This window comes from Apteryx mantelli, chromosome 3 (assembly GCF_036417845.1).
Source record: "Apteryx mantelli isolate bAptMan1 chromosome 3, bAptMan1.hap1, whole genome shotgun sequence".
NCBI classification, from domain to species: Eukaryota; Metazoa; Chordata; class Aves; order Apterygiformes; family Apterygidae; genus Apteryx; species Apteryx mantelli.
This window is the reverse complement of record NC_089980.1, coordinates 67,903,785-67,915,882: the sequence shown is the minus strand read 5'-3', so window position 1 is coordinate 67,915,882 and position 12,098 is coordinate 67,903,785. Positions and strand designations below refer to the sequence as shown.

Genomic DNA, 12,098 nt, shown 5'->3' with positions numbered 1-12,098 from the left:
CTACACAAGCTGTGTAGCTTGGTGTTCAGAAGGGTAATAAACAGCTCTTTAAGTCCAGTCAAAGTGATAAGAACAGCTGTGATTCTAAGGCACTGTGGCATAAGCTTGTCACTAAAATGTGGTCTTCCAGACACTGTTTTGATCACAATAGAACTACTATTTAGCCAGCACAGTCGCTGGTCATGTGCTTTTGTTGCCACAAGCTGGGAGAATTAGTAGAATTAGAGATTACTGTAGAAATGTGAATGTACTTTATGACTGTGTGTAGTAATTCTGTACATCTCTTATGTCTGTGTTCTTATAGCTGCTTGGGCACTGAAGTAGCTGAAATGAGAAAGAGGCAGCAGTCACAAAATGAAGGAACATCAGCTATGTCTCAAGCACCTGAAAACCAAAGGCCCAACAACACATGTTGCTTCTGTTGGTGCTGTTGCTGCAGCTGTTCATGGTATGTCATGTAGTCTGTTTGGTTCCATATTCAACACAGGTAAACAACGAGAACACAAAGGGCCAGCTACTGGGAAAATGCAAACTACTGGGAGAGGATTTCTCCCAAGAGGCACGTTTTAACATTTCAAACAAAAACTTTACTAAACATTCCCTGATTTAATTGGGCATGTTGTAAGGGGGAAGAGGAAAGAATAGTAAATTCAAGCTATCTTTACCTTACTTAAACCATAACTAAATAAAATTTCATTCATAAAACCAATATATGTGGATGAGAGACTTGATATTGAACATTTTATATTTTGCATTCAAAATTTTTTTCCTGCTTTTTTTTTTATTGCTGTTCCCTGCATTCAGGAGGGAGAGAAGGAAATGGTCATAAATGTGAATATATGGTCACCTGTTTTGTTACTTAGTTGTTAAGTAAGATACATGCTACAAATCTGAGATTATAAGCATTAAGTTCCACTTCATTTTTTAACTGGTAAAGCATAATTTTAGTGGAAAAAAGGCTAGAGAACTGTGGCTACTTGTCTCTTCCTAAACAGAGAGTTAGCTTGGAAAGTTAAAGAATTTAAACTGGTTTCAGAAATAGCTTTAAATTCTCATCATCTTGAGAGAGAGCAAGTCTTTACTTCTTATTTTAATGAACACAATTAGTGTTGAAACATTAAGTAATTGACATGTAGTACTGTTCAGAGCCTCTGCGTCCAGTTACCTACACAGTTTGGTCGTTTTGGAGTGACCACTCCTGCAAACATCTTTGTTACTTTCACTTGAATCAGCCATTTGGCCCCAATCTAAAATCGGACGCTATTTGTCCCCAATATATCTAGAAATATACACCAACATGTACTCACCAAACATCAGAAGGAGCAGCTTTTTCCATGATTCTGCCTTGCCACATCCTGGAGGCAGAAGTAGTACCAGGGTGGACCTGCCGGATCTGTTGCTTCCAATTTCACCTGGAGACAGAGGATATTTGGAAGAAGAATGAGTGAGTGGTCATGATTCCACAGAGACACTTTACAATGTGTTCATGCCATGCAGAAAAGGAGTGAAAGTGTCTTAAGCAGAAAGAGAAAGGAGAGTTTTTTTGCCACTGCTGTCTTCTGCTTTGTGACAAGGGCATAAAGTAAGAGCAGATATCCTGTTACAGACCAAAGGTCCATTTAGCTCTGTATCCTAGCTCTGGAAGTGACCTGCAGCAGATGCTACAAGGAAAGGATAAAATAACTGGGCATGCACATCCTAGTCCTTTCCCCAGCAATACTTCTCACAACTTCTGGCAATCTGCTGCTTAGGGATTTCCTGACCCAGAGGTTATATCTGTGTGTTTTACAGCTCTTGATGGAATTTTCTCTCATTAATATGCCTGACCATTTTTTGAAGTGACTTCCTGAACTCACCTAAACTTTTGGCATCTAGTTTCCCATTGCAATAAATTCTACAACTTAATTGTGCACTTTGTGAAATATTACTCCCTTTTATTTGTTTTAAACTACTATCTGATAATTTCATTTGATGCTTTCTTGTTCTTATGGTTGCGAGGAACAGCAAATAACTGTTCCAAGGACGACCATGTTTTTTATAAAGCTCTCTCATATGCCCCTTCAGCTGTGCTTTCTTCCATAGTCTTGTCTATTTAATCTCTGTTATGCAGAAACTGATCCAGACCCTGGTTTATCCTCACCACTCTTCTGTCTATCTACCTACCTTGTATTTAGCTATTTTCCTCACCTATTCTACTACCTCCAGTCTGAGATGGGCAACCAGAGTGTTGCAGTAGTCAAGACATGGGTGCACCATGAGCTTATACAGTGGCATAGCAATGTCTTCTGTTTGCTCTTGATTTTTTACCAATTTCTAGCATTCTGCTTGCCTTTTAACCATATCTGAGATGATATTTTCATATCCATCATGACTGCAAGATCTCTTTACTGAGTGGAAATAAAGTCCATCATTGTGCATGAATAGCTAGGGTTACTTTTTCCCTTCCATACTGGAACATGAACGGCCATAAAAGGATCAGTCTGATTTATAAAACTTAAAGATTTTATTTTTTAAGCATGCTATAGCTCAAGAATGCTTATTTGACAATTATACTCTGTTTTGAAGCTTTAAAGAGCTCTTTGATCCTTGGAGTGCCTCCACAGTGATATGTAATACCATTATGTACTTGTACAACCTAGGCCTATTTAATCCATATTTGAGCAATTATTGCTTTAAAATGTAGGGTGCCCCTTCAGCTGCTTTAGTAATTGTTTTTTATTGTTAATATCCTGGCATTGTGGGATTTGAGCAGGGTGGTTTGGATTTTTTTTTTTTTTTTTTTTTTTTGGTAAAGTAGATTAGACTGAGCATGGAGAAATCACAACCATTTAAGTAGTTTTATGGATTAAGTCAGAAACCTGGGTCAAAGGGGACAGTGACACCACTTGCATCTTCTAAAATCAAAAAGATAGAACAGATGATCTAATAAGTCTCTGAGCTCTGTCTTTTATGATTCTGTAGTTGAAGCTCCAGGGATAGAGAAGAGATTAGACAAAACTTTGAAAAAGTCAATACGAAACCTTTCGGAATCTGAGTTAATTTGTAATTTGTTCTGATGCCAAATTTGTCTAGGTGAAATACAAATTATTGCTCTTGCCTCAATTGTTCATACTAAAAAAATTACAAAAATAATTTTAAAAATCTACATAATAAAGTTGACCAGTTACTCACTGTATAGGTGATTCTAGGCAGGTAATTCTCTAAGGCCATGTAACAGGAAGGCATAACAGATAATCGTACTGACTCTTCTGACCTTAGTGTAATTACATGCTTTCCCTAGTTTCATAGGTTTTTGTGTTTGGAGTAGCATAAATTTCTCACAAGGCACCTGTCTGGAAATGTTGCTCGCTTCATTAATGGTGAGGCTAATGCTTTAACAGCCAGTATTAAAATTAGCAGACTTTTTTTCTGTTCTTTCACCAGCCTGTGTGACTGAAGACAACTCTTATGTCACTAACTTCTCAGTGCTTCAACTTCCTCACTATTCACAGAAAAAAAAGACCTACAGCTTGCTTATCTTGGGGGATGGCATTATGTAGTTTTTAATAGAAGCTATCACTTCTATCTCTTTGAAGAGCTAGTTCATTCGTTCATATCTCCAAACAATGCATTGCAATTCTAAAAATATCTTTTGTGGATCCTGTGATGTTTGTTTTCTTTTGTTCCACCCTTTGTTAAAATCAGAAAAGGCATTAATTCTTCTGTTTGCATAACAGCACAGGCAAATATTCACACCTTTGTTTGGGGAAATAGTACCTTGACTAACAGAAACTTGCTAACAGCAACAGGTGGGATCCAAAAATTATTCAGTACATCCTAATAGAAATATTTTTTTTCTCTAATAATTCCTTCTTAAAGGTAAAAAAACATTTGAAGCATTTTTCCACCGGCACTGATGATTTTAAGGACCATTAACTGTTCAGCTTACAAGGACAAACCAGGGCTGATTACCAAGGTTTGCTCCAATTGGAAGAAGTGGACAATAAACTGTCTCCTTAAGTTGGCCATTTTTTTGGAATAAGTATGGCTAGGATGTTGTCCAGCTAGCTTAGGCCCTGAAATGGTGCCTGAGCATCAGTAGCCAAGGAAGCAGCCCTCCTTAGCGGAGAAAAGTGTTTCTGAATTCCTCCACAGGAAAAGCTTATCTGCCTGCTTCAGTGGTGGATAAGATTTCCCTCCTGAGGTCTTCTAAAGCATCTTCCTCTCTCTGTTGACCAGGTATAGATCTTAAGTGCTTACTTCAGGAAGCCTGCTTCACTAATGCATCTAACATTTAGGCACAAGTCAGGTGCCTAAGGTGCCAGACTGAATTTCATCTCATGTCTTAGGCTTCCACAAAACACTCGCATAGAGGACAGAAGAAAGGACCTTCTCATTAGATATAATTTAAATGATTTGGGTAGCCTGGGAATTGCAAAGCTTGCAGTAAGACTCCTAATGTGATAGTCTTTAATTTCCTCAGTGACAGTGTCTCCAGAGAGCTGTGCTATTAGCATTTAGCACTGTGGCTTTACCATTTTGAGATCCATCTGGAGATGCAAGAGAAAAAACACAGTTTCATAGACTAAGGTGATAAGCCCCACCAACTCTTTAACAGTCCATTAGCTCAGCTTCCTGTGCAGACATAAATCCAGTCATTCTCTGGCCTGTTAATGCAGATACTTCTAAATCACATTTTTCAAAAAAAAAAAAAAAATCCAAACTAACACAGGGAGGTTGGCTATTCTGCCAATTTTATTTTGTTTCCTTTTATGTCTCTCACCCAGAGCAGGATCAGGATCTTTTCATCCTCTTTTCCCCTCATAAGATGCTAGAGTGTGTTTTAAACCTCTGGGACACTCTAATGCCTGATAATCCTTCTTCTTTTACTACAAACAGAAGGCTCAGAAGATATCTAACATCTGCCCTACAGGAGATCCTAGCAGCATATGAATCTGGGAGACTTGAAAAGTGTTTCTTGGGATAAATTAAGCTGAACACACAACTTCACTCTGTTCAGTAACTTGGTTCACATGTCCAAGCTAGAAGGCCTTTCCCTTAAAGGGCACCATTAAATCAGCCACTGAAGACTCTGAGAGAATTCCTGCCCTTTGGAAGAGGCAAAGGTACTTGCATGTCCAGCAGCTCCAAGCCGTACCCTGTACAAAAGTTATGCCTGCCATTTGATTTGATGTGACCCTGCTATGACTAGTTTCCCACACCCAAGAGATCCCAGGGAAGATAGGGTGTTTGCCAGCCTGGCAGTAAACAAGAGTTGCTGTTGGCAAGAAACCTCTCCGCTCTAGCTCTTATAACTAGCCTAGGACTGCTGTGAGTGAGGTCTGAAACTTCTTCCTGCTGACCTTGTTACACAAATATTTGTCTTTATTAAAGGGAATATTTTCCTTGCATGGGGTTAGCAGTTGGCTTGGACCTATAAAAAGATATTCCTGTCACTTGTGCCATTAATACGAGATGACAGACTTCGTCCTAAAAAGCAGTTTTAAATTATGTTAATATTTTACCTCTTATGGTGTTCGGTGTTTTCCTCATCCCAACATACAGATAGAGATAGCACCGCTAGGGTTAATTTGTTCAGGACAGGACAGAATGTAAATTTTCTGAAGCCTGATTAGCAGCTGGCTGAAACATCTGAATTGGATATAAGTTTGCAAATGTGGGGCATGGTGATCTAAATGAATCATTTTTTTCACTCTTCCCAACTCTCTAGTACTTTGAGATGAATAATTGTTTTCTAACATATTCAGCATTAGTTTGCCACAGAAAAAGTATGCCTAAGCTTTGCATGACTCTACACAAGGTAACTCCTGTGGGTTACAGTCACGGCTGCTTTATCTTATTTAACTATGGTAGAAAGTTTGGAGGAAAGGGTAACAAAGAAAGGATGGAAACAAAAAACAATTTAGTGTAATAAATTATAGCCACATGTTCTGAAATATGTGGAAAACAAAATCCATATTCTGTTTCCCACGCCTGTCCACAGCAGAGCTTTTACACTAGGAGTAGACTAGAAGCAGTCTTGTATAAAAAGGCTCACCGAAGCTCCAGGATTTTTTTTAAAACTTTCTGCAGGCAGAAAAAAATTCTTTATCTTTGAAACAGAAAGCACTCATTATGAAAAACTTTTTTGGCTTACAAAATTATTTTTTATAGACCTTTTTTTTTTATTCTTTGCCTCCCTGAACACATAAGACAACATGTCTCAAACAGATGTACTGAACTCCCTGCATTCTACTTTTTCAAAACATCAGACCTAAGAAAAGCAAATATGGAGAAGTATGCTGGGAATTATTGTACTCTAGAGTAACATATGGAAGTACGGGGAACTGTACCATATTTTACTGAAATAGAAGCTAATATTTTAAAATATATTTAGCAGGAAAAGATGTTCCATTCTGAGCCTTTTTATGCTTTGAAAAATCTTAGAAGGTTCCTTCAATTTTTATCATTCTCAGTGACTGTGTAACAGAGGTCAAAGATGAAAACATTCTCTCTCTTTCCTGGAGAATAATTTATTCTAAGAGATAGTGGGCTTAACTAGCACAGGACTTCATACCTGTATAGGACAGTATCACTTGCTTTGCCCCAGGTAATCATAGTGTAATGATCAGCACTGGTGCTTCCTTAGGAAAGCAGCTCCACTGTCTGACACATAGAATTTAAAGCTGGATAAAATTCACTACATGACCTGTCACACACGCTACAAAAGTGGTATTCCAGATACTCTCTCTTCAGATCATCTTGTCTCTGAATGCACTAATTCTACATTCTAAGGCCATGAGCGAAAGCTCCCTGGCAAACATTGCTTTTCACATTGCAATGCACTATGGGGTGAGTTTGGGACAGAGACTTAAATACTTCATCCTGAAAAACGGTCCTCTCAAGGTTCCCTGAGCTACTTAAAATAAGAAATTTAAATTCTCAGCATTTGGAAAAACAAGCGGAAGACACTCTAAGAAGAAATAGCTTGTCAAGTATTTTTTTTTCATACTTTGATAAGTTATGTTAACAATACTCATTAAATAATACGCAAAGAAAGCATTTCTTTTCCCTTTAAAGCAAAGGAAAGGGATGATCTCTAAAGTTAAAAAATCAGAGGGGAGAAGCCTGCCTTCCTAAGGGGTATGATATTTAGCAGACTCACTCTGTTTTATAATGCAGACAGGGCAAGTCATTTTACCAGTTTTATGGATGTTTTGTTCTTCAGGGCAAGATGGGGACAGGTGGCTCTGTGCACGCTTGTTTACACAACTCTCCTGGGGCATCACAGTCTGACTTGCCAACCTCTGGGCTTGGGCCCTTCTGTGACACTGTGCCAGATTGTCAGTTTTAGCCTAATAATTCCTGGAAGGTTGCCCTCTCCTTGAGCCAGAACACAAATATGTCTCAGATACGATTCAGTACAAGTCTAATCCCAGAACTTCAGAGGTAGCAAATAAAGGCAGGTTTGACCACCTCCTGCACCTCCCTGTGAAGCAGGTATGAAATTCTGTCGTTCTAAAGAGAGGAGCACATTTCTTCTACATAAATGATACCACAAGGTGCAGAGGCATGACATGAATGAGGTCTCAGGCATACTAATTAAATGCAGTGAGCTACTCCTCTGTAATTTTTCCTGCAGCTGTTTCTAAAGAATAAGATGTGAGTGCAGGAAGTAAAAATGCTACCAGCAAGCCAAAAGAACTACAGAAATAAAATGTGCAAAAACATAGTTTAATGTAATATCGACTAAAGGAAGTTTAGCTAAAATTAACCTGTTATATTTCATGAGAGCCTGCCTGGGTCACTGCGGAGCCCTACTCTAAAATAAGCAAGTCCATCTGATCTCTCCTGGTCTAAAAACAGCCCAGCAAACCCTGTTTCCAACCTCATCCACCACCTCTTATCTTCCTATCTTCCTCTTATCTTCTTCACAACCTCTTGCACACCTCTGGAGCAGGTGTAGGTGCTGTGAGCCATTGCTTTACACAGCAGGAGCAGGTTTCCATGGGTCATTTACAACACAGAAGCAACTTTGGTGTAGGTCATTGCCTTGTGGAACATGTGAAGTAAATCAAGATTATACACTCCTCTAGGAAAAAGCAGTAAGCTACATACTGCACATATTTTGGCAAGTTTCTGCAAAGGGGTAGTCACTAAGGTATTACTGATCTACAGTAAAATTGAGATGGAAACAGAAAAGGTTGTATGGGCCAGTCCAACATACTAAGCAGATGTTCAGCATATAAAACATTTAAAATAAATTTTTCAGCCAAGAACTCTGGTTTGAAAAAAAACTTTTAACATTACAAATTGAGCCTATCTCCATGTAAACTGATAAATGTTTCTATTTTCAGAGGTATGAGGTAAACTTGTTTCTCCCCACAACAAAATAGAAGTCTGATGTGAAGAATGGAATAATATTTTACATTGCACCTAGTCAGTTAACTTAGTTTAAGTGCCAGTGGTAGAATCATCATTAACACAAAGAAGAGCACTGGGCTCTCTGGGCCAAGCTTTACTAGTATTAGGACTTGATCCTTAATATTTTAAACTTTGAAAGTTCATTTAATTTTGAGCAAGAGCTAGAGGCTCATGTATTTACTGACATTTTCACCCATCTGTGATAACACAAGCAGGTTAGAGAATGGGTAGAACATAAACATAATATATTAGCGAATGTTTGATAAATGTTTCTGAAGCTTCACAAACTAAATGCATAGATTCTAATGTGTCTAATACTGACTGCTAAGATAAGAAACCTTCATCAGTCTAAAAGCAGGATCTAACTGCAGAAAATAGGCCTATTTCAAGCAAAAAATTCTGCAAGGGAAATTGGAATGCAAAGAAAGATCAGAACCGCAGTCCTCCTAAACTGAAGAATAAATACAAGCTCAGCAGGGATTTGGGATTTCACAAGTCTCATTCTAATTCAGCCATATGTAAGATGCTGACAGTAGCTCCTTAGAAGGAGATAGCAACCTAAATCTAGTTAACTTTAGAAAATGATCTTGATTCTGCCCTGGTGCAGCATGCAGAGTGTATTCAGGGACAGCTGCTCCTGAGGAGACCAGGGGGAGAGAAAGCAACAGCAGAATCCCCTCCACAGGGTAAAGCAACTTGATAACTCCTCAGAGCTGCTGAAGAGATGGATTGCTTCAGGACATCAGCATCTTGGCTCCCCCTCGCCGCTCACTGCCTTTTCCCACCTGCCTGTGCCAAAGTGCTATTCAGCTTGATGCCTGTGGAACAGTGGCTGAAGAAAGATTTGTCATGTCATGACAGATTTTCTGGCACTAGCACACAGCTTGGCTTTTGCTGTGAAAAAAAAACAAAAAAAAAAAACAAGCCCAAGAGTGCTGAGGATGTCTGAGTCCAGTTTACACTACCGTTTGTGTGATTTTGAGCTTTTAGGAGCTTTGAGCCTATGACAGCTCCCCAGACAGGGTTCAGGGTTCTTCTTTTTTTTTTTTCCCCCTTATTCCAAATTTGGCAGTTATGTATTTACACTGAGATGCATTAACTTAAAAGTCTGTAGAGAGACACAAAAATGTAGAAGTGGGTAAGAGTTCAAAACGGGTCTAGATCAAAATAAAAGCTGAAATAAGACATGTTGGTAGATGGTGTCATTTTAAAGGAGCAAAGACAGCTTTGCAAATCCTCAGAATTTTATTCATTGTGGAGTATAATAAAGACTTTAACATTTAACATGCAAAAACAAACAAAAATCTTGTCCAAATTAAACACACTGGCTACATCTATACTAGTAAACTGAACAGGTTCAGGGTACAGTATGGGCTCAGACAATCATCCATACTGTTAAGGTTAGCAATGTTAACTCCCTGGCAGAGTTTTGGACAGTGCCGAAGTGCACAGTCTCAGGCAATGACCTGTCACAGATGCAGAAACCCTGTTTTGGAGATGGGCTTTATGGACTTGAGCTGTGCTGTGCCAGTTAGCCTCAGGGCCAAAGAACTCTCCCGGCCCATTTTACTTGCAAGAATAAATGTAGCCTATAATTCCAAGCTGAAAGGGAAAAAAATTAGGCTACTTAAATCTGTTAGCAGCAAAATTTCCATCTTACAAAGGTTTATTTTTTAACCGTGTATCGTTCCAAATCGGTTTAAAATGTCAGTTAAAACAGGAATAAATGTCTAGGGCTTTCAAAAGAAAAAAATGAGAATGTATCATGGAAATGAGTCTGCACCCCTAGTAGATAACACTTATAAGATGGAGATCCTTTCACTAGAAAAGTGGGTCAGATATCCATTATGTAAGGCAGAAAGGCAAAGGAGATGAGAATCTTGCCTAGTCATCCTTAGTAATTCCCTAGCACAAACATTTGTCTAGATGGCAAGTCTGGCTCTTGCAAAGGAGCTGATTTAGGGCCTGATATTGCCAGATGCTGAGCACCCATTATGGAGAATAACAGGCCCTTCAACTCCTTTTGATATCCATGGTGAAAGCACTTGCCAGTTCAGGGCCTTGTCTAGCAGAAAATTTGAAAAGCAGCAGTTAACTTCCATCCAAACAGAGGCCTGTCTGTATTATATACAGCCTGGGAGGGCAGTTCTCAATCAAGTTTGTTAAGTGGACAGCTGCCGAGGAAAGATGCCCCATTTCACTTGACTGTAATTTTGGTAAGTGCACACTGGTTTAGTCCAGGTTAATTTCATAAGGAAAGGTGTTCTTAAACATCGTGATAGGAATTATACTCTCCAAAAGTAGAAAGACCTCTTTAACTGAAGAACTTTATAACACCTAATGGAATAAAAAGTGTGAATTTAGTATGAATGTTCCCATGGGTCTCTTCCCATTAGGAAACAAGTAATAGTAGGCGCAATTCTAGTCAGGCTCAATTCTTTACTCATGCTGCTATTTCCACTTTTGCAAACCCAGTATAATCAACAACACTAAGGAAACAGAGATTGGGCCTATTTATCAGAATTAACTGAGATTATTAGGCTTGCTTGCCAGAGGATTGGAGGGCTTTTATTCATCCAATCACAATTTCAAACAATATAATTTCTATTTCTTTGAACACTAGACAACTGCCATTTTTAATTGTCTCAAATGAATGAAGGAATTGCTTGCAAAATAGTCTTAGACAGGAGTAAGGACACTGCAGATTGTCTAGCAATTAGAAGTTTCCATTGTACAAGACAGAATAGGAATGGTAATATTATTCTGAATGAAGGAATGAAGCTGACAGCTAGATTAGTGACCTGTTGGGTGACCTGACAAGAGAAATACGCCCTTGAGTTGAATCTTGCCTAAAGCAGAAACTAGCCCTACAGTAACAAAACAAAGATAGAATAATTCCATTAAGAATCAGTGGTAGGTGAACCTACTCAAACTGCTTAGCTATAGAGAAAGGACATTCTACATCTGAGAACAAAATCTCAAAAATTTGTCCTGGAGGAGCCTCAAAATTTCCAAAAGATGTAATAGCTTCTGGTGTGACTATCATTATGTAGAAGTAATATGGTCTCTTTGAAATTGAATCCAGCAGAAAAGATGTTTTCTTAAATCATAAATTTGGGGAAGGATAAAATATATCCAAGAAAAAAGGAGAGTTTAGGAAAGTCAGTTGCTTTAAATCACTAGATCTTTCCTCTCTTGCATAGTTGCAACTTTTGCTCAGTGGTAGTCCGAGTTCGAGGAAAGTATTATCCTTTATTTCAGAAGTTCAAGTACAGTGCAAGTAGTTTCCATATGCCTTTGGATACCTGCTGAGCTGCAATATCTATAGCTAGATAGATTAAATCAGGCGCACGAGCAGAGGAGGAAAGCATTTTCAGCAAGGCTGGTCTTTCTGAAAGGCTGTCCATTCAAACAACCCATCTGCTTTCCCATACCTTTAAGCCTACATTTACCGTTATTGCCCTTGAGAGCATTTCCCTCCTTCACCCAGGAAAAATAAGTCATTCTGAAGTGTAAATATTGTTACATTGTTTAAAATAGCCCCCAAATCTATAATTCAACTGCAATCTTTCTTTAAACATGATCCTGATAAATGTGTTTGACTTGGCACAGATTAAACTCACATCTTAAATATCTGCAAATCAGTTGTGGTTATATTTGTGGGTACCTTAGAAGAATGTCCCTTTTGTCAGTGG

The 12,098-nt window shown here is 38.6% G+C and overlaps 1 protein-coding gene across 1 annotated transcript in view; it reads left to right on the top strand.

The window, feature by feature from the left end:
- The first annotated feature begins 329 nt into the window (after positions 1-329).
- Positions 330-12,098, top strand: part of RGS17 (regulator of G protein signaling 17) — a 28,634-nt gene continuing 16,865 nt past the window's right edge. The window contains exon 1 of the mRNA XM_067294761.1: positions 330-448. Coding sequence (XP_067150862.1) covers positions 330-448 — 119 coding nt within the window. The remainder of the gene's footprint in view (positions 449-12,098) is intronic.